At 42.7% G+C, this 24,009-nt stretch overlaps 1 protein-coding gene across 1 annotated transcript in view; it reads right to left on the bottom strand.

Moving 5' to 3' along the window:
* The window catches only part of luzp1 (leucine zipper protein 1), a 37,863-nt gene that overhangs the window by 6,000 nt on the left and 7,854 nt on the right, over positions 1-24,009 (bottom strand). Inside the window, 6 exon segments of the mRNA XM_063908795.1 lie at positions 17-124; positions 126-197; positions 294-853; positions 1,490-3,737; positions 3,871-4,215; positions 15,809-15,867. Of these exon segments, the coding sequence (XP_063764865.1) occupies positions 17-124; positions 126-197; positions 294-853; positions 1,490-3,737; positions 3,871-4,002 (3,120 nt within the window). The 5' untranslated portion in view covers positions 4,003-4,215; positions 15,809-15,867.

The following is a 24,009-nucleotide window of genomic DNA, read 5'->3' as shown; positions in this document are numbered from 1 at the left end:
CAGTTGATTGTCCTACCTGTGGTTGTTGTGTGTAGGATCGGCCCCAGGACTGAGCGGTAACAGGTGTGTGGGGTATGACCCTTCCCAGGCCTCGTGCTTCCATGGTGGGGCAGTCTGAACCTTTTTCCTCGACGAAGCACTGATTCATCAAGTTCCCTGGGGTCAGCAGTCACATTTTTGATCCTACGCATGTACACCTGGGACAGGGGAGTAACAGAAAAGAGGAACAAATTAACATTTTATTTCTTTTAAAGAATGTACTCCGATGTCTTAAACCTTTATTTTTAGCTCACCTGTGCAGGGGTCGGCTTGACTTCCTTCAGTGCCTCAGCATTCCCACCAGCTCCTGCTCCGCTGTTAATCGTTTCTTCTGTGTCGAAGGTGGTTGCCCGGTAAGCCCTCCATGTTGTTGCAGTTTCTGTTTCATCCTCCAACTCGCCGTCAGCCATCGTCCTTGCACCCCCTCTTCCCCGGCCTGTCTCGTCCACCAACGCTGGGCTCCGGTTCTTCCAGGTGCTTCTGACGGTCACATTCTTCATCTCTGGTAAACTGTCTTCTTGGGAGTGCTGGTTTTGTCTTTGGTGTTTCCAGCCGGTGACCGTGGTGCTGCTGCTGCTTTCGGAGCCGGACTCTGTGTCATTAAAATCTCCCGAGGTGGGGTCTGGGGACTGAAGGCTAAAGTTGCTGGTGGTGGTCTCCACTCTGTTGTGATGTTTGGACCTGTATGAGAAATCGCTCAGGTCATCCACCCTACAGTCCTGGTCCTGCTGGCACGTCCGCAAGGTGATGTCACTTTTGGGAATGGAGATCTCATATGGGACAGAGATGCTGCCACGGTGCTCAATGCTGGGGCCTGGCGACGAGTTAAAATATATCAAATATTTTTAAATAAAAATAAGTAAAACATTTTATGCATGCAACAAGCTGACAGGAGGAGTGTAACACAGACAGTGCCAGAGGAATGACTCGAAGGATCGCAAAGATATTATTTGCCTGGTATTTTATATTATGTCATAAACTATAAAAGTAATCACATTAGCTTTACTACTATAATAAAATGTTAAAATTATAAAACGCTCAAATCAGATTCGGAAATTTTAACAATTGGCCTGCTTTACACCAATATTTTAGCACTGGACGAGCGATTAGCATTCAGAACTTCTGTGGCTGTAGACTCTGACGGTCCAACACAAAATATATTAGTCACTGATAGAACGATGAATTGTGCATCATTTAAAAACGCTATATACCTGGTCTCAAGATCCGATTCACAAATACACACTCATGCGGGGGACCAAGAAGTAAGTGGGCTTTATTTACAGGACGCTAACACTGACCCTGTCAATGCATCCACTAATAAGAGCCCAAATTGAGCCCATGCTTTCGCCCCGATACAATTACTGCTACCATGACCACTGGGGAATTTCACTCAGTAATATATTATCATAGCTGTTCATTTAAACACGATAAAGCCTCATGTGGCACTCACCAATGACGATGTTGCTGGTGGAGGTGTGGCGTTCTTTGAACGGCATGTGCTCACTGGACACACTGCTGCTGCGGCTGCTGGTTCTGGAAGAGCTTGGGTCATTGGGATAGATGGTTATACTACTGGTCATTTTACTGGTAGAGGTCACCATAGGTTTGGTGGAGATTTTGGGCTTGCCATTTGTAGACAAAGGTTCTGAAATCATCACTTCCTTCCTGTCAATCTCGACGATCGCAGGCTTGATGACAGCTTTTGACCTCAGTGCCTCGCGTGGGCTGCACACCCGCTGGATCTCAATCCCTGATGCTGTATGCGCTGTCCCCATTTGGCCTACCTCAGGGAACAGAGATCGGTGGACCTCCTCATCGAACGAGCTCCTGGAAGAAGAACCCTCCGAATGCGAGTCGTGGGCAGGGTAGGATCTCGGATATCTGGAGATGGAGGTCCTACTGCTTACAGTTGTAGTAGTCGCCTCAGTTACAGGCTCGGGTTCAGAGGGCCTTGAACCAGTAGATTCTGTTTCAGAGGCAGATGAATGACCCTCGGATCCCTGGTCGTTGGACAGCAGTGGAGTGACTTGGGACCGATAGGCCGAGTAGGATCCATTGGCTTTGGACAGGGTGGCAGCGACTGATACAGATGGCGGAACCTGGTCTGTTGATTCCTGATCTGAGGACGCTGTGTCCTTATCTAAAGCAGAGATACTGTTGATGTTACTGGAGTTGTCAGGCACTACGTCCGAGTTGTTTGATTCACTATCGCTACCTAGGTACAATTTTGATAACTTTTCTCCTCTGCTCTTTTTAATCTCCCCTTCAGTCTGTTTATGAGCAGTCCTCAGGGGCTTCTGGTCATGAGCTGCTGGAGGGTAGCGACTAAGAACGGACGCTTTCTTACTTTCACTGGAGGATGCGTTTGCAGTGGCTCCTCTTATCTTTTCCTCGGTCCCTCGTCCTGTGTCTCTTACTCCGTTACCAGATGAAATCGCAGTAGTTGGGGTTTTGGGTGTCCTTCGACTCCTTTGAGCAGGACTGAGGGCTCTCCTCACAGATTTAGGAGAGCTCTCCTCTGAGTGGCTCAGATCTTTCCGCAGCTTGGGCTCCCTCTTACTCTGAGGGGAGAGATCCCTGTTCCTGTGTTTGGGGGAACTTGGCTCTGAGACAGTTGCAGCACACCTATATTTCGGCTTCTCTTGCCTGAAACCTCCCTTCACAATCTCTTCATTCTCAGCTTTGCCATTCTCCAGGACCTTGGCAGGGCAAACGTTAGTGCTTCCATTACCGTGTTTATCCACGTTACTGGTTCCATTTCTTCCAGTTCCACCCTTTCCGCCCAGCTGCGTCCTGAGCTGTTCCACCTGCTCGCTCAGTTGGCGTGCCCGGTTTCTTTCCAACTGAAACTTCTCATGAAGCTCGCCATTTTTGGACTCCGAGTCCTTTAGATCCCCCTCCACTATCTCCAGCTGTTTAAGACGGTTCTTCAGCCTCTCCACTTCTTGTGTCAGCTCCTTTACTTTGTTGTCCTCATCCTGTTCGAGACCGCTATTCTTCTCATTCTCAGATTTGTTCACAAGACCAATGTTGTCATCAGCAAGCTTCAAGTATTCAAGGCTCTTCTTGCGTCCAGCTAGTTTACTCGTGAGGAGCCCTGTGGATGAAAGCTCATCCTCAATTCGTGATCTCATGAAATCTGCACGACCAGGGTCTGCCGACATACCGAGGCGATTTTTCTGTTGCTCCAATTTTTCTGTCAGCTTCAGAATGATCTTCTCGTCCTCCCTTTGCTTCTCTATTAGCCTCTTACGTTCACTCATAAAGTTCTGGGTGAATACTTTGAGTTTCTCAAGCTCATGAGTCAAAGCCTGCTCTGCTTTATCTAGCTTTGTCTCAGACCCTTCCACCTCCTTCAAACGGGCTTTGAGGGCCTCCAACTCAGATGAGAGCTTTTTGGTCAAGTTCTTTTCCTCATTGAGGCTTAGGCAGAGCTGGCTGCAGTCAGACTTACATTTGCCAAAAGCTTCTTCCAGTTTCTCCAGGTCGGCCATCCTCTGTTGAATACGTTCGATTTCTGCCTTTAGCTCCTGTGTCAGGCTCTCCTCCTCTTCCAGTTTCTCTCTGACTGTACGGCAGAGATCCTCGGCTTTGCGTACCTCCTCGTCCTTACCCTGGATCTTTAGGAGACGTTTCCTCAAGTCCTCCACATCTCCAAGCAGGGATGAGTTGCTGCCATCTCCCTGGATTACTTTGTCCTATAGAGGAGAGAGACAGTTTAGACTATTCATCAATCTATTCATGTAGTGTAGTTTTATTTCCACCTTTATTCACTCATTGCTTCGGATATCCACACAACAAACCCATTATCTGAACTCAACCAGTACTGACCTGCAGGTCGAGGAGCTCATCTTCAGCCTTCTGCAGTTTGTTGGTGGCTTCTTCCAGTTCATCCAGTCTTCGGCCAAGATTCTGCAGCTTGTGCCGCAGGTGGCGTTGAGTCATGTCTTTATGGTCAGACATGGCTATACAAATGTTGTGTTTTTATCTGTGATCTTTGTGTTTTTCAGATTATTTGACAACTATTGTTTCTGTAGATCCACATTTGTGTGGTAGTGTTTATGTAGCTCTTCAGTTCTCTGGGAAATCCTCGTCTCTCTCGGTGGTGTGTCAGTCACTGTTGCTTTAGGACTTTGAAGTTCCCTCCGAGTGGTGTTTAGCAGACAAATCTGTCATCTGTAGGAGGGAGAGAGGAAATTCCGTTTAGTCATCTCTAATTTGTCAATGACAGTCATTTACAATCTCAAAAGGTAGCTCAGTAACAGTAAGTGAGGGGAAGGATTGCACAGCCTCTCATTGCTGTGACACAAACCAGGAGCCTAACAATGCCAAACAACAATGCATGTACAAAACGAAATGCCAAAAAAACTACGTATGGCCTAATTTATGACAATTACAAAAGCACAAGGAATTTGTTTAGCTTTTTTATCATAATGACCTTATAACTGTTATATTTTCATTCATTCAAATAATAATAATTACGTTAACTGTGGCAGAAGTCTATTTACCATTAGGACACTGAATAAGAGTGCACAACACATTGCAGCTCTATTTCTTCATACCACAGAACCAGCATGTGTTTCACCTTGCCTATCCTTTTGAACGAAATGTTGGGGCACTGTGAGGAGTATGTGGGTTTCAACATGCCTGCACACACAGAGACAGACACACACTTTGTCATCTCCCTGCTGTTGTATCCTACATCGATTTATGCTTGCCTGACTGCTTTTGCTGACAGCAGCACATCTCAATACCACCGGCTTCCTTCACATACCCCATTAAAAACACTATACCATTCATGGTCCCGTGGGACAGATATAATATTAAATAGTTTACTCTGAACAGAGACTAATCATGCAGAAATAAATGCTACAAGATCAGATAAAGTAATATCATTAAAGCAAACAAGAATATTGAAGCTGTTTTGTCCCTTTGTCTTGTTAATCATTGAAATAATACCAGTGATTGGATTAAATATTTTTAGAGCCATTATAATGTGTTACGACCTTTGTGAGCTCAGCACTATGTGATAAGAACAGAAATAATTAGCATTATAATCGTTCGTCTCATGCATGATTCAGGTAGTGTGCTCTCCAAAACCCTTTTACTCCCCTTCCCCCTTCATTCAGCTGAGCTTTCCCCACTGACCACGAGGGACAATCGATCTGAGGGTAGGACATGACGTCTGCACACATCATCACTTATCGTCCGGCTCCGTATCTCCTCTCTCCCCTCGTTTACAACTCAGTGTTCAAAGATTGCTTCTCTGATGCTAGAAACCACTACAAATAAAGACTACTGGAGTTTTCCTTTATGTTAAATAACTTCAACTGCAGTAAAACATCAACCAGTGTAGTAAATTTACACAGTCTTTTAATCTATGAGCTTACATGGTATACAACAAGGTGTAAATTGCCGTTATGGTTTACTCCAGCTCAGTTTCATATACATTCTGTCGTGTCATTTGGCGTTAAAAGTGCAAACCACTCTTGCCACAATACATTTAATGTCTTGTTAAACATAAAGCAAGGCTTTGATAAGTCAATATGGCAACGATTACTTTTAGAAAAAGCACAATGTGAACTCAAAGCATTTAGATGTAGCGTTTTAATTCTTCTTTTCTTTCATGAGGTCTAGTGGTTTGGTAATCTTGTGAGTAGAGTGCAAGACTTTGAGGAAATACTGCGAAGTACATGGACTGCAGAGGGAAAAAGACAGATGGGGGAAATTGTTGGAGAGAAAACTGCTAGCCTAGCTGTCCACTTGAATGCCAAGACACCTTATTCAATAAAGTCATTTTGGGTTGCATTTTTCTTTTTTGCCCAGCTGTGGCTTGTTAAGTGAGCTGTAAACCAATTTTTCTCCTTTGTCTTGAGGTGGTCGGTGTGATCCAAACCTGTACGGACTGATTATGTTCCAGCAGAGTAAAAAAAACTATGAAAAATCCTGACGTATCCATCAAATACAGCGATTGCTTACTGGCACAAAGACATTTACATAGCTACAGCCTTCATGACAGCTCTTCACACAACACTATGCAGTTCAGGAAAAATGCAACCACTTAAAAGGTTAAGAGAATAACTTTTAAATAATGTTCCTCAGGAGATATAAAGTTGATTCCTTGGACATCAAAGACCCTACTGTTCTGACCCACTCAAAAGTGTTTCATGTTCAGTCCTCATTATTTTACCTGAGAGATTTCTGATTATTTTGGGTGTTTTTTCTCCTACATGATTTCTGATGATCAGGAACTGCTTTGGTTGAGCCTCATCGTTGTTAATAATGGTATTTGCTTAGGTCCAGCTACTCCTGTCTTGGCGCGTTGCCTTCCTCTCCTTTCATTCTCCCTTTATATCGTTGCCAGCTTTCTACTTCCCTCCCTCATCTCTCCCCTCCATCTCTCTCAGACACGCACACCAACACGGCCAAGTGGACGCTTTAAAGGGGCGGCGGTGCGTGCAAAGCGACTCTGGCAACAGCCCGACTCTGCCAAACCAATCAACATACCTGATTCACTTATCGCATAGCCAGGGCCTCATTAGCTACATTCGGGACAAGAGGAGGGAATAAGAAAGGATGGTTGGTGAAATGGAAAGCAGGAGGGAAGAAACAAGAAGATGCAGGAATGCGGATGAGGTGAAAGGAAGGGAGGTAGATTAGAGCTGAAGAAATTATGGAGGAGTGTGGTATTTAGTCTTAGACCTTAAACTCCTTACATTGAAACCATGACCCACATAGATAAGTGTTAATGGACAGTAATATTCCTGTGTTCCTTTGATACGTTACTAATCTTCAGGACTGTGGTACGACAAAAAAAAGGTGTGAAGTTGGCTGGCAAAGAACAGGTTTAATAGCGTGCAGAAGGGAGGGGATGGAGGGAAGGATACGCAGTAAAAGAGGGGAGTAACTGAGGTATTCTGAACTCAAATTGAACACAGTTTCATTGCGCTGTTTGGTGCGTTGTTTTACAATTATGGAAAACGTGGAGGGTGTTGTAGCAGCGAAAGGCAGGGGGACTGACCCCTTTTTAAGCAGACACATTCCTGATGACGGACTAACCAGGGCACTGCCAGATCCTCGCTCTGCCTCTAACCAGGCCACTGACGGCTCTCGCAACATCTCTCTGCAAAAGCTCGTGCTTAGCCAGGGCATTGTCAGGGCTTCATGGCAAGAGCCCAGTGATCATATAAATCTTTCACAATGGGTTCCTTTAGTCTGCAATCACACTCAAATGAATCAGGACATTACTGGGTCTAGATTTTACTTCACTCATAGATTTTACTGAACACATTCCTGCCATTGTCTTCACTACGTAATGTGTTAACATCTGTAACTAAGCTCACAATGCCATATACATTTAAGAGAACACTGAAAACAGCTTAAAGCTGACCTCTCAGTTCAACACGGTTTGACTTTGGCACCTTACACTTCCTGAAATCTGGAGAGGAAGTTCCCCTTCTTGACCTTTCACACTCCCACTGTTGTGTTACGAGAAGCAGGACACTGAGAATGCTTATCGGCAGCAAGAGTGTAGACGTGTGAGGAATGTAACAGCTTCTGCAATGTGCTGCCTTCAGGGAGTGTTATAACTGGAGTTTAAGGTTTCATATTTTACACTTTAAACGTATAGGTTTTGTTGACTGAAACTTTCTGAGATTTCTGGAAAAAGTACAAGGCAAACTAAATCTGTAAAAAACACTGTAGCTGTAACACCTCCATGCAGGTGCAAGAGTAAAAGCTGCCGCAGCCATTACTTTTTTCTCCTCCTTCGGGGAACAGCAGAATGCCTACATCTGCAGGTCTAAACTGGTTCTGCTTTTGAATCCTTTTGATATAGGTGCCGTTGGTTGGCAATACACGGTGCATACCACATGGGCAAAAATGCTGAAGGCAGCAAGTCCCTGTTTTGATTCCCGGTGATTCTGAGCGTTCACTGCATCTTTCTTCCAACACATTTCCTGACTCTCTTCCCCATCACTACCATCACTAAAAATAAAGGGTAAAAAATGAACTTAGAAAACATGTGTGGGTGAGTGAGTGACTTTTACACCTAGGTGTTTCCCATCAAGGAAGAGAAAATGAAGACTAGACAGATACAATAGCAAAGACAGGAGCGATGCAAGGGAGAGGAGGGGAAGGACAAAGAAGTGGAACTAGAAGAGCAGAGGGGCTACAGCTTGCCTTTAACTACCAATAGCAAAGGGAGCTGGAAGTCAAACTTTGTTGAAGTGGTTCATCCACCCCGCTTCCTCGTGTGTGTGTGTGTGTGTGTGTGTGTGAGTTTGTGTGACACACACACACCAAGGTTACAATCATACACCATATCATTAGGGCTTTAGCCACTCTTCCTGCCTGCCTGTTGCCTTCAGTACATTTTGTTCTCTCCATGAAAGAGAGAAGAGGAAAAAAATCCCCTCTCTCTTGCACTTGACGTTGGAGCTTATGGGTTTAAAGCTCTTCTGCCTCATAAACGGTAGTTAATAAAGGGCCCCAGTCCAATCAAAATCCCTCAACCACATCTTCATGTAGGGGGTTATTGTCAGTTTGCATATGTGCATGTGGGACAAGAACCTTGTCTGTGTTTGTATGTGTGTGAGGAAGGACGACTGCAGTGGATGGATGCTGGCGCAGCACTGGAAGCCACAAGATGGTGGAGACCTGATGCTTGGCCTGCATTTTTCAGTTTTTCCAAGAAAGAGAAAACCCTGCATCCCATAATGTTCGGTTAGTCGTTTCCTGTGCTGTCATGTTCCTTTTTTCTCTTAGTTTTTTTTGTACACCCTTTCAGTTTTGCCCCGCTTCTGGAAAAATGGTAGTGAAATAAAAGGCAGTGTTGCATTTCAGTAGAAAAGTGGAAAGGGAACCAAGTCATGTAAAGCATTCATTAGACAAGCTGAAATTGGATGAGAATATCTGCTCTTAAGTTACTGAATGAAACGAATGCTTACAATATAAGTATTGAAATGTGGTGAAACTGCGGGTAAACAACATGTCACCTCTGGTAGAAATACATATTTATTTGACAAAGAAACGCTAAAGAACTGTACAGACAAACAGACACTTTCTGTGTGTCAGAGCAACATCACTCAATGCTGAGCTGTTCCTCTGTGACATTATTTACTTTTTCTTTTCTCTCACCATTTATTTCTCTGTTGGAGTAAATTAAATTGAAAGCAAATGAAAAAGGAAGTTTATAATTCCTATTTTTGCTCCATTACTCTTGAGGGTCTTTCTTCCTGGGCCTGGCTGCCAATGGCTGTAAATGAACAGCATGGATACTTAGTTTCATTTCAGCTTGGATTTCCTTTCATGTGTTAACAGTCAAAACTCATTTCACAATTTTAGAGAAGCAGTAGCACCTTATGGGTTTGAACGCCAGGACTCACAAAGCTAAAACTAAATAAAAAGAAGGAAGAAAACTGTGGGAATTGTGAAGAACTTTTTTCAGGATTTTCTGATATGCAACTAAAAATCAATTAACAAGAAAAAAAAGTGAACGATTCTAAATACTACTGTTAGCAGCAGAAAATGGAAAGTACATACGTATATATACTCCTGTGATTTGCAAAATGGATAATGTGCATAACCAGTCCAGTTTTTAATGCTTTAATGTAATTTGTTATGCAATAAAATATACAGACACACAGGGTCCTAAAATGATATAATAGCTATAAATAGTATGAGCCTGAGGGTGCGGGCGTTTTTTAGATTCAGAGAGGAGTGCATTGTGATAAAGATTTACACTGTGGACAAAGATAAGGCTTTGAATAAATGTTGTTATTATGACACGGATTTATGTGAGCATTATGTTTATGTTTGAAAGCTTGGCAAGAAGGGAACATTCTTTTCTCCAGAGTGTTTTTCTAGGGCTCTCCAATCTGTCCCTGCCCTGCCCTAACTTGCTACATCAAGAGTCTTGTCGCTGGGGTTTAAAACCAGCACGGTATGCCAGAAGAAGAAGGAATGATAAAAAGATGAATGGGATATATGGGGAAAGGAATAAGAAATGCCAGAGAAAGTTAGACGGACAGGACAGGATGGGATAGTGAAGAGCCAGAACAAACAGACAGTGTCTGACCTGTGAATCGTGTGCGACACTTGCACTACATTTTTGGCTGCTCTGTTTATGACCTAATTGCGGTTGTGACTTTAAAGACGTTGAATCAAACTCAAAGCCTGCAGAGCTTCTCAGTCTGGCTCCTGATCTCAATGCCGTAACAGTAAATTAGAGCATGTTCTTGGTAAAACATCGGCACTACACACAGGATTACATGCCCCATTCATCAGGAAACAGGGCAGGGGAAGGATATTAGATTTAAGAAGAAACAGCAGCACCCGAAAATACTAGCCAGTCAGTTGTTAGCTAGGCCTCAGGCAGATCTGGAGCCAAGGAGATCTGGAGCAACTTAATGTAATCAGTTCTGATAGAAACACAGAAAATCACACACCAGATGGAAGCTCACCAAAACAAGTCAAAGGCTGCCACTGTCACCACGTCAACACAATAAATATTCAGAATTGTGAAGCTACAGAGATGGGATTTATTGGGGGGGAATTCCTGCTCGAAAATTGACTTTAACAATAAGGAATGTATTAAAATAGTTGCAGATTATTTCTTGTCAATTGACTCATTGAATAACTGATAATTTAAGCGCCAGTGTCAATACGTCTTAAACCGCAATCAGTTATCAGCATGAGTAAAATGTGCCCCAATATAGTTCATTCTTGGATCGCTGACTGTATGTGATTTATAATTAATCCTAAATACATAAAATACTGTCTGAATAAATGCGAGGCTCACTTGAAAAAAAGAAACAGTCTTGCAATGCTCTTGTTATTCATGTAAACACGCAGATTTACGTCCAATGTGACTTGCCGTCATGTTTCCTTGAAATATTTCCAAACGGATGCCCTTACCCCTTAGCCCTCTGCGTTTGGAGTCAGAGGTCACTGACACAGTAAACATGAAGAACACTCGACACAAGGCAATGGGGCAAACAGGAGGGAGGCCATGATTAGGAGAGCAGAATCTGCTGTTCTGTAATGCAGATCAACCTACTGAGCTGAACTGGATCAGTCCGACTAGAATGTGGGAAAATCAAAATGATGTTTTGTGCTAAAAGGGGAGTAATGGATACCTCAAATATGGACACAATAAATTGTTAATAAAAAGTGCTTTAAAAACGATCAGACTGTAACATGAGTGAGATAAATACTTAATCAGTCATGCTCCGTGAGTAATGAATAAAAACGGCGGCCATAAAAACTATGTGTACAAAAAAACAAGAATATAAAACTGCGGCTCAGTAAAACTTGATACGCTTTTCTTTTGGTATCTTGTGGAAAGAAACCATGGGAAGTCCCAGTAGTGAAGTGACAGACAGGAAGACTCTAGTCGGATACGTAACTGCACAATCATGCTGTGACACTCTCATGAGGTTGGTTTTTGGATAAGACAATCGGAGAAAAGAGCAAGAGGGAATAAGACAAAGAGCGCCTGTCTGGATCTCTGGTTCAGCCTTATCACTTTTCATACCTTATTCAGATGCTTACAGTAAGGTTCACAGAAAAAGGGCATCATTTTACAAAATAAATTCTACTGAAGACAAACTCTTTGACCTGTCATTAACGCAGCATTTATTTAATCAACAACACCAGCTACCAATTTAAAGCAATGCCTAACAGCTGCTCAAGCACTCTCAGGTGTCACAGACGTCAGCAAAAAACTTTATTAGACTGAATAAGTGCACCCACACACACGAGCAGGGATGAACTGCTCGGGAAGGAATGTGTGGCACCGCTTCACACCGATAAGAGAACATGAAAACATCACAACATGATGCCACTTGTCAGACTCGACTCTGGGTAACCAACTGTCTGTGTGTAGGTGTGTGTGTCTGTGTGTGAATAGGTATGAGTCAGGCGCAGAAAGAATGAGGCGAGGCAGACAGACAAAAGTTAAAGAGTGAGCTAAAAAGTGCTAAAAACACAAAATGACAGACTTATGCACCTCACCTACACCCTGCTATGCTGCTTGTTTGAAATAGCTGCTGGTATTAAAAGCACAAAAATCAGACTGAAAAAAACAAAAAAACAAGTGATTTGTTTTTTGTTCAAATCTTGCTCCAGGATTTCCTGCTAGGCGAAATCAAAAATGGTTTGCAACACTTCTTGAGGATTGTGTAGCCTTGGCAATAACACCCACTGACTGCTTTCTAGCTTAACTTAAAATAGTTAAACCTGACTTCAGCCTAATGTCACACTCTTACACAACTTTTTGTTTCGTTTACAGTCAGGCGCCACGCATCGTGTACTAACAATGAGAAATTTGACTTCACTCCAGGTTCCACCGAGCGTACAAATGCATTAACACGCTTATCAGAGTAGTGGGGGGAGATTTATGGTGAATATGATGCCTCACATCTGTTCTTTACATGCACATCCCAGATGGACTGGGGTAATGAATGTAAATCAAAAGTCTGTGGCACAATGTAGAAATCAAGTAGTATACTCTTTGTGACCAATGTGTTTTTAATCTAATGTATTAGCCATGACATACTAATACAACATGTAGTATTGTTTTATGATTAAATATTATTGCCTCATGCTCCATTTTACTCTCTTACTTACATCAGTCTACGTCACCATCACCCTCCTTTCATGTGACCTCTACGTCCAAACATCCCCCAACCCTCCTGTTTCTGCTGCATTCACTCCATTTCCTTCCCTTCCCTTCATTCTCATTCCTCTGCCTCCCTGCTGCAAATACATGACCTTGCCAGCCTACAAGAGAGGAGGAGGTGAAAGTGGATTATTAAACTCTCTGGTGATTATAGTTTCGCTATTTTAACGGGGCAGGCCCCCTCTGATGGGCTGGGGATAGTTGCCGTTTCAAACTAAGTCGTTTTCTGGGACACATCAATAGCTCTTAAGATACAGCCCATCAACCTTCTGCCTGGCTGCTTTATATCCTGCTCATTCACTGCTTTCCCCATCCTAACACACACATACACACACAGCTTGGTTGGCAGAGCTTGGCAGTGCTTCATCAGCCTGAGCCTTGGCATTAGCTGCCTGCTGCGGCTGAATGGAGACCTCAGAGGCTCTCTGATGAGGAAGAAACAGAGCAGAGAGAGGGGGGGGGGGGGGGGGGGGGGGGTTGGGGGTTAGCAGCGGAAAAACTGTAGCAAATGTGCAAAGCCAAGTGCGTATAGTAATGTAAAGGTAAGCAAAGGAAGCTAGAGGGAGTAAAAGCAGCAAAGGAGGAGGGAAAGAGAGTGACTCAGCGTCCGAGTGGATTACTGCAGCAGGTATGCAGCACAGGCTGCAGGATGGAGGGCGGCAGGAGGAGAAATAACAAAGCAGCGGGTAAAATGATGATGTGGTACGTCAGAGGAGAGACACTGAATCATACAGCTCTTGTGGATTGTCCTATAATGTAGGTAAACAAAGTAGTAGGGACTGTGTTGAGGCAAATGACTGATTCCCATAAAACATGTTACAGGGTCAGCAAGGATTCTGAAAAGAGTACATGTTCCTTGAAATGACCTCTACTGCACAGAAAGTGAGACAGTTATTGTTTTCAGCTAGTATAAGGCTTTGTTAAAATAGCTCTAAAACAATGAGTCGACTTTTTAATTGAGTTATTCGATAGAGAAACACTCGAGAACTATTTTGATAATTGATCATTTATTGATCATGCAAAAGAGGGCAGATATTCAGTTTCAAGTCCTTTACATATTTTCTATTATACTAGATATCTGACAAAACCAGACATAAAAACACATCATATTGTACTTTTTTTAAAACTGGGATCGTCATTCTTTATTATTTCCTGACATTTTATACTGTTATATCCTGGCTTTCCAGAGTGATAATCCTCCTATGCATGCTAAATATGAAGCTACAGTCACAAGACAGAAGGATAAGAAGAGGGGAAAAGCTATCCTGGCTCTGCCCTAATGCAAAAACACCCCCAAACAGCTTAAGCTCACTTATTAACACTTTATATCTTCTTTGTTTAATCAATACAAAACTGAAGTGTAAAATAGACCTTGGCCCGAAGCCAGGAGTGCTGTTTCCCCAAGCTGCCAGTCTAAAGGCTAAGCTACTGTGAGCTAACTGTCGCAGGCCTAGGTGCTATCAATTTATTTCTATTTATAGCAAGGACGCCAATAAGCATGTTTTAAAAAATGTCAAACTATGTTTTTAAGTATATTTCTTAAATGCATTATATGCAGGTTATCCCTCCTGACTGTAAAGTGGGATGTGTTCATAGTTGCAGGACGCTGAAATGAGAAGCTCCTTTTCCTGTTTTTGCTGTCGGTTTTAATAGTTTTTGTTAGTTCCAGACTATTTAGGATGAATTCAGCTGCAGCAGGATGTGAACTAGCATCCGGAATAATAAACGCATGTAGATGCAGCTCAGTGAAGACGCACAGAACACGCCTTGGACACATATTGACCTTAAACTGTTGTGGGAGCTGACAGCCGAGCAGACAGGGTAAGACAGTGACACATATACTGTCTCTGCTGACTAACTTGTTCTGATAACACACAGCAGCTGCTGTCCCTGAGAGCTGTGTGAATGTTTATGCATGAAGGCACTGACCCATATGTTACAGAATATATACAGTTTTGGTATACGTTTGCCACTCCTGTGCAACTTCGGGCCACAGGGAAGGAAATGTGGCGCCGGCGTTTGTGCCCAACAGGAAACAGACTCACAAAGAGCAGAGGAGGGGCGGAAGAGGCGAGAAGGAGGCGGGGGAGGAGAAGAAAGGGGGGAAAGGTGAGCAAGGGAAGAGGATGAGGAGAAGAGGAACAAGAATAAAGGTGGAGGAGTGAAGGAGAAGATGAGACATTTGAAATTCAGGATATCATCGAATATTTCAATTTGTCTGATTGCCAAACACACGCCTTCAAAAATCTAGTAAGCTAACTAGGTTTGAGAAAACCATGCTTTGATTTCTAGTTGTCCTTTCTTTCTTAATTTATACTAGCCTACTCCAATATTTGTTTGTGTAGCAAGATGGGAATTATCTTAGCTTAGCATTATACTACATGTCTTTCAATTGCTACTGGAAGCATGGGAAACAGCTGGCCTGGCTATCTTAAAAAGTAAAACAAAAACTCCAACAACAACAGTTTGAGGTAAGGGGGAGTTACATGCTGTAACTATTCATTGGCGAACAACACAGATACTTCCCGGAGTCTTGTTCTCCTATCAGTGTTGCCAGACAAGCAGCGCTCTGACTGGAAATGCTCAGGGAGATAGACGAATTGCAAACCGATGTTTTCATATCCACTTTTCCTGTACATTAACAATAAATTACAAGTGTGCTTTCAAAGTTCTGGCAGTGGTATTTGTTTAAATACGGCCGTTTCATCTCGTTTCAAGTCTTTATGTTAAGCTAAGCTAAGCTAAGCTAATCACCTGCTGGCTCCCTCTCAATGCTGAGCCTAACACACACATAAGTGCGGTTAAAATCTTGTGAAGTTATCTCAAGGTTGAAAGAAAAGAAAGAGATCTCTGATGGATTGATTTCAAGATATTTTGATTTAATTTTTTTAAAGGGCTTTTTGGGGGTGTTTTGCTTATACTAAATTGAGTGTCCTGGTATATACCACATATAACCGATGTGATTGCAGCATTGGGAGCATTGTTGCATGTCATACCCCTCTTTTTGTCTTTCCCATTTCTACAAAGGCCCTAATAAAACAACAAGATTAAAGGGCATCATTGTCAGGCGTGAAAGGCATACCTTACATTTCAAATGCTTCCTTTTGTCTGTCACATGTTAAGCGCCTCTTTGCAAAGTCTCCATCCTGTGGTCAAAAAAACACAAGCAGGGCAGAAGGTTAGAAAACATCATCGGTCATCATAATATCAAGACACACACACTCATGCCATCTTTCACCATTGTTATAGTTGGCAGTTGGCAAGCGACCCCGAGCCTGTGCCGGGCTGACAATGCAGCCACTGTAGGGGAGATGGTCCACAGTCAAGCTATCGGACTAAAGAATGAGCCAACTGCTCAGATATGGGACGCATTCGGAAGGCTTTGCAATAGACTCATGCATGAGCAGACAGGCAGTGTTTGGCCACGACAACAGAAGGCCCTATTCAGTTCTTTGGGGAGGCACACAAACACACACACGCACCATTATCATAATCATCATCATCCTAGAAGCCCTCATCTGCTTCAAAACATGACCATGGTTAAACACACACACGCACTGACACACACACACACACACACTCAGAGAACACAACCCAGACTTGGAGCATTCCACTACAGTAGCATTCCATATGTTTGGTTAAGCGCAGAGATTCCAGATTTAAGGCTGGAGTCTGGACTGAATTTAAAGGATGAGAGAGGGAAGAGGAGGGAGGGGAAGAAATGAGGGAGCGGAGGGGGGAGGCTAAAGGAGAAAGGGAACATTCCTGTGAACTGTAAGCAGCAACAGGACACTGGTACAGAAACATTACATACAGTAAAGAACGACCTATCAAGTCCAAAACGTGCTCGATATGATATCAATTTGAACATTTACAGTTTCATGGCATAATAGCAAGCTCAATGTGCTAAAGAATCCTGTGTGAGACGAAAAAGCAAATAAGTGAGTGTGTTAAAATACCTTTGTTACCTTGACATTTGCACTAACTAATGAGAGGAGGGAAAGGAAGAAAGATGGCATTCAAGCATGTAGGGCTGCAGCTTACAATACTTGCATGCTCAATTATTTATGCACTTAAAACACGAACGGTTTAGTCTGAAAACTGTCAGTGAAAAGTGGAAAATGTAGTTTCCACATGTTTTCTACATTCGTTTTTTGGCCTCCCAATAGGGTGACTTTAAATTGATTGTTTTTTTTACGATGAACAAAACCCAAATATCTTCAATTTACCACAACAGACTAAGAACCGACACTTACATTTGTTCAGCTGGAACATGACTTTTAAGATTAATCGATAATACAAACAGTTGCTGATTCATTTCTTTGTAAATCAATTAGATGTTTTTGCTCTAAAAGAATGAAAATGTCATAAAATGTACAGAAAGAGAGTTCTGTCTCAACTGAGTAAGCAGAGACAAGTGATGTGCTCAAAGACACGTCGATCACGTACAGTAAGTAGCCTCTGATGGACAGAAACCACCGGTTTTTAGGAGCTCCCGCCACTCTGATGTCCTCTCGGTGTCATCCTTTCTGTTTGCTCCCACACATCCTGTCTTTACAGGAAGGAGACAGTCCTGCTGCAGTCATGTTAGATTCATAAGGGCAGAGCCTCACACTGACACACAGGTTTTGCTGAATCATTTGACGTTCTCACGCTACAAAACCACGCTTCTTCGATGGACTTAACAGAGCATATAATTCTGCTGAGGGCAGAGCCAGCGTTTTTGTGTACTGTGTGATCAATAACCATGTTTTAATGAAAATATGTGATTTTACAAATTAGATTTGACGCATTCTTAGCAATCCAGAAGACACCAAATACCCTGGTGACCAGAGACCACATGTTTGTCTGTGTTGTTGGGTCGTGTGTGTGCGTGTCTCTGTGTGCAGGGGGGGTCTGGGTTATTCATTCAGACAGTTAGCCAACCCGTAACCAAGCACAACTGAAAACAGCTGTCTCCTTCTCATCCTTTGCTTCCACTCGCTCCCCCCGCCATACACCGTCAGGTTGGGAGGGTTCATTACGTTACTCAGCAGCATGAACTTCTAGTCCATGCCCAGAAATGTCCAGTGAGTGTGTCAACCTTTCTCACATGAAATGGCAAATTCGGATGCGTTAAACAGAGCAGAAATTATTAGCCTCGCTCCCTTCCATTTTACATAAACTTTTAATCATGTTATCTTTGAGTGCGGCTTTATCGCACATATGAAGTAAGGCAGTTGATAAGCTATTATGGTTTTCAAGCACTAAGGTGGTTTGCACTTCCCAAATAAACTTTCCAAAAACACACACCCATGGGGTCTGAAAGCAGGAAATGTTTGCACCTTACTTATCTGTCTCATACCAACATGATGAAATGTTTGCCCATTGGAGGGGGGTTTATTTTAACAGTCAATTTCCAACAAAGTGAGTCATATAAATAATGTAAATCAGTCACATAATATAAGTCCTACAGCACTTGGTACATTCACCAATTTATGTCCATCAGTTTGTTTAATGGCTATTGATGTTTCACAGCAAAATGGCTCCATTTAAAGGGTAAAGAGAAAAAAAAAGGAAAAATGACAGCAGAATGAAGAAGAATGTAAGTATGGGGAAGACAGAGATCATGTTCAATTTCCTCCGCTGGAGAACATTTCATTGCCTGAAACTCCATCCTGGGTTCCACGGGCCAGGCGGGCCTCGTTTGCATGTGAGCCCATTTCCTGTGTGTGATTAGCAGAAGGGAGAGTGTGTATATGTGATGTGTGTGCATGTGTGTCTGTGTGTGAGTGTGTGCGTGCACTGGGGGTTGCAGTTCAGAGAGGTCTGGGGTTGTTTTGTCTGCTCGGGGAGGAAAGGAATGCCCAAATCAAACACAGTGAACAGGATGCCTAGAGAGAGAAAAAGAAAGAGAGAGGGACAAGGGGAGAAAGACACAGAGGCTCGAAGGGTGAGCAGATACACAGTGAGGGGAAAGATGGGGAGAGACAGGAAGCGGACATCCAGAAAGTAGCAGACAGAAGGAGCTAACAAAAGAGAGGAGGGGGGAACACCGGAGAAGAATACAGCTTGGGATTGATTATTATTCGCTGCCAGTGAAGACAGTAAGCAGCATTCCTCCTGCTGCTATTTGCATTCCAGCTGAGTGGCAAGGTGGAGTGAGAATTTGTCAACAGGCTGATGAGCTCTCAAATTGAAAACCATCCACCTCTTTAACTTCACCGAGAACCTGCAGAACCTGTCCTAATATCTAATGACTTTCAGCCCTGCCTGTTCAACAAATAATTGCCAAAACTCTCGCACACTACTGCCGACTTCAAAGACAGATTATGGACTATCTTTCATTTATACAACAACCTGTTAAACAACAACAAGCGATGAACCACCTCTCACATAAACAAGGTAAAAAGTCAGGATAATTGTAAGGTTAAAGATAGAAAGGACAGCCTGTCACATAAATCTAACGAACAGGAATTCAAAGCATTTTAAAAGATTCAAAGCTTCTTCTTAGCTCAAGGACATTAAAGTGAAGTCAGCATTCCCTGGCAAAAAGGGTTTTCCTTTCAGACCACAAAGACGTCCTCAATCCTTACACCATACCATAGTTGTTTTACAGGTGTATAATGTAATATTTGAGCTGTAATTCTCAGGCAGTTGTAAAAAGTACACCCTGACAAATGCCACTTCCTTAAAGTAACATTGTCACTCTTAGATAAGGACCAAAATTAATTTTACCAGACTTGTTGAAACACACACATCAAGGACACTAAGGTTATGTTTCGAAATACGTACATCTAACTAGGGGGCTAACACATTAAAAAATAAGGATGTGTGGAGTGTTTTGAAACAGCATTTACACCTTTAATAAAACGTAATAGACTCATGATCCTGGCCTTTCTACATTCTTGGCTTCTGGCCTGTACCGACAGTATACACCTTTAAAAATAACAAGAAAAACTCAACTGGCTCACTCTTATTTCCCAGGCAGTTTGAGAGTTCAGTTTCCAAACACTTCCTTGTGTTGTGTGTGCGTAAGCCGGACCCTGCCCATGAGGAGTGCACCATTCCTTGACTGGCAGGGCAGAATTGATAGGCCGCTATTGTTTCCTTTTAAGGTCAATTGTGTCTCAGAAGCTTGGCATGGCTGGGAGTGTGAGATGCATCTGGCATGCAGGAGAGAAGAAACCCTAATTTAACTGCATTCTTCAGTGCGGTCCACACCTAGAGAGACAGAGTGAGGGAGGCAGGGACGGAGATGGAATGACAGAGAGTATTTAAGACAAGTTGGGATGAGAGGCTACTGGAGGTGGAATTACAAATAGATTTAGAGAGACGAAAACATTTATGACTAGAGGGTGAAAACAAGGAGGTAAAAACTACAGCGAGTTTGTCCAAGTGGGTGGGCGAGAGCCACTCCACAGGCATCGGGCTCTGCTGTACACTTGTTTGCTCAAGCGGTAAAAACACGCCACCGCATCTGGTAGGCCTGTTTGTCAAGAGGAGGATATACACACATACAGTATATACTGTACATACATGTCAAGCCAAGTGGAAACTTCTCACAGGGTGACGAACCATATTGTTAATAGTGCCATGGCTTCAAGTTTACATTTGATTCCTCAAACTGTACACTGCTGCCACTCAATGTATGTTACTCTGAGAAAAACCATCAGCTATATTTCTGAAATGTGTCGTTTAAACATTCTGCTGAAATACTAACCAATATGACACATAACAATGATATGTCCTTATTGATAAGAGTTTCCTGGGTAAAGTCGCAGCCCTTACAGCATAATGCAGTGGAAAGACAGGCTAAGAGATTGTTTATCATGTAGAAAATCACAGCAAGATTACAGTTAAAGATCACTATGAAGATAGTCATCTTTAATACAGAACTTCAGTCACAGCTCTTAAATTGTTTTTTTATATTTATGTTTATATAATTCACTGTATTTTTATGTTGCTTGTGTTATAATTACACTGGTTCCTGTACAGATAATATACAGTACAGTAAATATGTGGGAAATTCATTCATATTAAGAGAAGGGCAGTGTTTGAAATGTGATGCTCATCATTTCATGTAAGGTGAAAGTCATCATGTCCCAAAAATGTTTCTAGAGATCTATGTTTCATAGATTAAAAACGAAGTAAACAAAAAAGAAAGTATTCTGCTGGAGAAGGAGACACCCGCTTAGCATGACAAATAAACCCGAACGCTGGAACAAGGGGAGAGTCTGACGTTTGGATCAGAAAATATTCCCAGTATTCTACAATGTTCCACTGTGAACAAAATAACTACTCACGGACCCGGGAGTGTTATGAGTTTCTGTGTCTGAAAGTGTCCACATAACATAAACAAACAACTTGAATGCGGGTGAGCCAGACATTCGCTGCTACACCGGTTAAAATCTGTCTGTATAACAAGTAAAGGGTATGGGGTGAAATTCAATCAATAAAAGGTCCATTCAACTAAAAACAAACTGCCATCTTTACAACACGGCAAACACAAACAAATTAAATGGTCTCTTTTATTATGCAGTTATCCAAATGTTAGCTGACTTGTAGCCATAAAGTGACGCACAGTGAGGAACAGAAAAGAGGGGCTGCTGGAGGGACCACCAGAGGAGAGCCGATGACTCGCTCACAGTCTGAGTCGCTGTGTGTTTGTCTGCTTCACTCTGAGCAAATGGTAGAGTATAGGATGTGTGTGTTATCACTGTGAGTGGCCCATGTGTTAAGGTTCATTCAGATACGTTCCAGTGACTCAGGCTATTTTAGACTTGACTAGACAAAGTGTTAAAAAGATTAGTCACTAAATCATTAAATCAAGCCTAATTGTTATGTTTACAGATTCTCAAAAGCAAGACATCACTGCTTGTCGTTGTCTTGCATTATAAAGCATTTATAGCTTTGGAGTTACTCCTTTCTCTCTCCACTTGCTTCCCTTCTGTCTCTAGGCTTTAAGTTACCTAACAAAAGGTGAAAATAGAAAACAAAATTGTTAGGTGCAGCTCTGGATATGAAACAGATTGAAACATGTCTCTCAGAGTGAAAGCTGCACTTTAGCCCGTCTATTTTTATGGCCTGGCAGTGGCGCGCATTGTGCTGCTTCACTTCCCCTGGTTGGGAGAGCTAGCATGAGAAGGAGCTCCAAAGAGCGATGTTGGCATGGAGGGGGAAAACCAGCCAACCCAGGCCTCAGCTGCCCTTTACAAAAGCACTGCAGTTTTCCTCCAGAATAAAAACCAAAGCAGAGCAGAAGAGGGGGAAAAGGGAAGAGAGGAGGGGAAAGAGAGGCTGAAAATAGCCTAGCAGTCGGGGTCTGCATGCATCAAAACCGCAATGATGAAAGCTCCTAAAACCAGACTTGCTAATGCATGGATGGAAGGAGGAACAGAGGGAGGGAAAAATGTCTTACTAGTTTTAAATAAGGGTGACAGCAAAACGCAAATTTAGGGAACTTAGAAAAGCAGATGAAAGCCATGTGCATTAAGGAAGTTGTGACAAGTTGCTTAACGTTCATTAGTTTTACCAACAAGTACATATAAAATATAGGCGTGTACAAAGACAAAACAGTTGAGGACAAGAGAAACAGTAGAGGGGGAAGTGAGCAATCGCCAGGTTGCCATGGCGTCTGAACATTCCTCTCTCCCAGAACATGTATATTTTCTGATCACAAGAAAAATAATCTGCGGGAGGAATTTTATTTTGAGAGCCGCCCTGGAGATCCAAGGATTAGAGTAGGTCAGACAGGAGTGTGAGTGGATGTGAGAGTGTGTGTGTATATCCCTCTAACAGTAAGAGAGGCACCAAAGACCTGAGAGCATAACCAGAAACATAATTTGGAAGAGCACAAGAGGACTGTTCAAGTCACATTTGATGAAATTAACAATCACCCACACACTCACATTCAAAGTCCTTCTTTCTTTTCCTCCATTTCTCAGTCTCTTCCTTTACAAAAAGCACATTTCTTCTTCTTTGTGCCTGGCACTTGGTCAAAACAAAGGATGAAGCATTATTTTTGCATTTTCAGGGAAAACTAGTCAACTCTAACTTCTCTTCAAAGACTTCAAAATCATAACTTTTGGCTACTCAAATATTTCAAATAGTATGTTATCTTTATTTCAGGCAGTCATCATCTTTTTAAGACACTCACTAACAATACAACAGGTGACAAACTAAAGGGAAAATTGAGGGATGCGATCATCCCACTCTCCTAAAAGAGCTTGATGTTGGTGGAGAGTAACATTTAAAACATTGATCTCCCACAGGAGTTCATTTGGGATGAGATCTAAATGACCCGCATCCCTTTCTTACTCAAACACTTCTGTAAGCATCTAAAGTTCTGCACTAAGTCATTCAGGTTTTTTCCTTTAATTTGTCACAGTTGTGGTGGTGGTGGTGCCCTAATCCACATTTCCCTTCTAACATCAAAACATCAGACGCATCAAAGCACACGCCAGACTGCAGGCACATTTGATGTCGTCTCTCCAGGCCTCACCCAGAAACAGCAGCACAATAAGAGCCCACCAAGTAGAAGTACTTGATGATCTTATAGTGTTTTTCCTCTTTTGTCAGTTTGCTTTAGTGTCATTATGAATTGAGGCAGAAATTTGGAAAACAAATAGGAAGTCATTTTTGATTTAAGTTTCCGAAATAAAACACTTAAACACTGTTCAAATCGGGACCTCACGATGAACCCGACCTCTGCTGAGCTCTGGACTGCTACAGTGAACTCCTGCCAACCACTGTCACATCAGTCAGTAGCTGTCCACCTGCAAATAACAGGCTCAAACACCATAAATTCTAGGGCAGAGAGGCAGGAACTATAATGCCACGGAAGAGAGGTTGAAAGAGACATATTACAGCTCTCTGCATATAAACACTCATTAAATTTTAGGACTGGTGGCCAAGACAAACAAACCCTGCCGCTGGGTGAAGGACTTTGGTTCAACATTTAGCCATTTATGGATATTATTGACGTGGTGGGTTAGACATCTGTGTCCGTGTGGAGGTGGAATCTCTGTTATACAACCTGTATTAGTGGCTTTTTTAGCTCTGTGTATTCTGCTTCACCTTCCCCAACCAGCATCACGAGAATTATGGGAAGAAGAAGTTCACCTTTCTTTCCCTCCATTGATCATTGTCTGTCTGGCTGCTCAGCCCGATCTCTAGGAAGAAAATTGCATCCTGAACCAGACTGGAATGGCTCCTGAAATATGCCAAAAATGCCCCTGAGCCCCCTCCCTTCCTGAAGACGTAGGCCTGCTTGCTAGCCCACCCTCCTTCCCTTTTAGCCCCCCGAA

Source organism: Eleginops maclovinus, chromosome 19 (genome assembly GCF_036324505.1).
Source record: "Eleginops maclovinus isolate JMC-PN-2008 ecotype Puerto Natales chromosome 19, JC_Emac_rtc_rv5, whole genome shotgun sequence".
NCBI lineage: Eukaryota > Metazoa > Chordata > Actinopteri > Perciformes > Eleginopidae > Eleginops > Eleginops maclovinus.
Note: the sequence above shows the minus strand (reverse complement) of the source record. Positions and strands in the feature narration are given on the sequence as shown.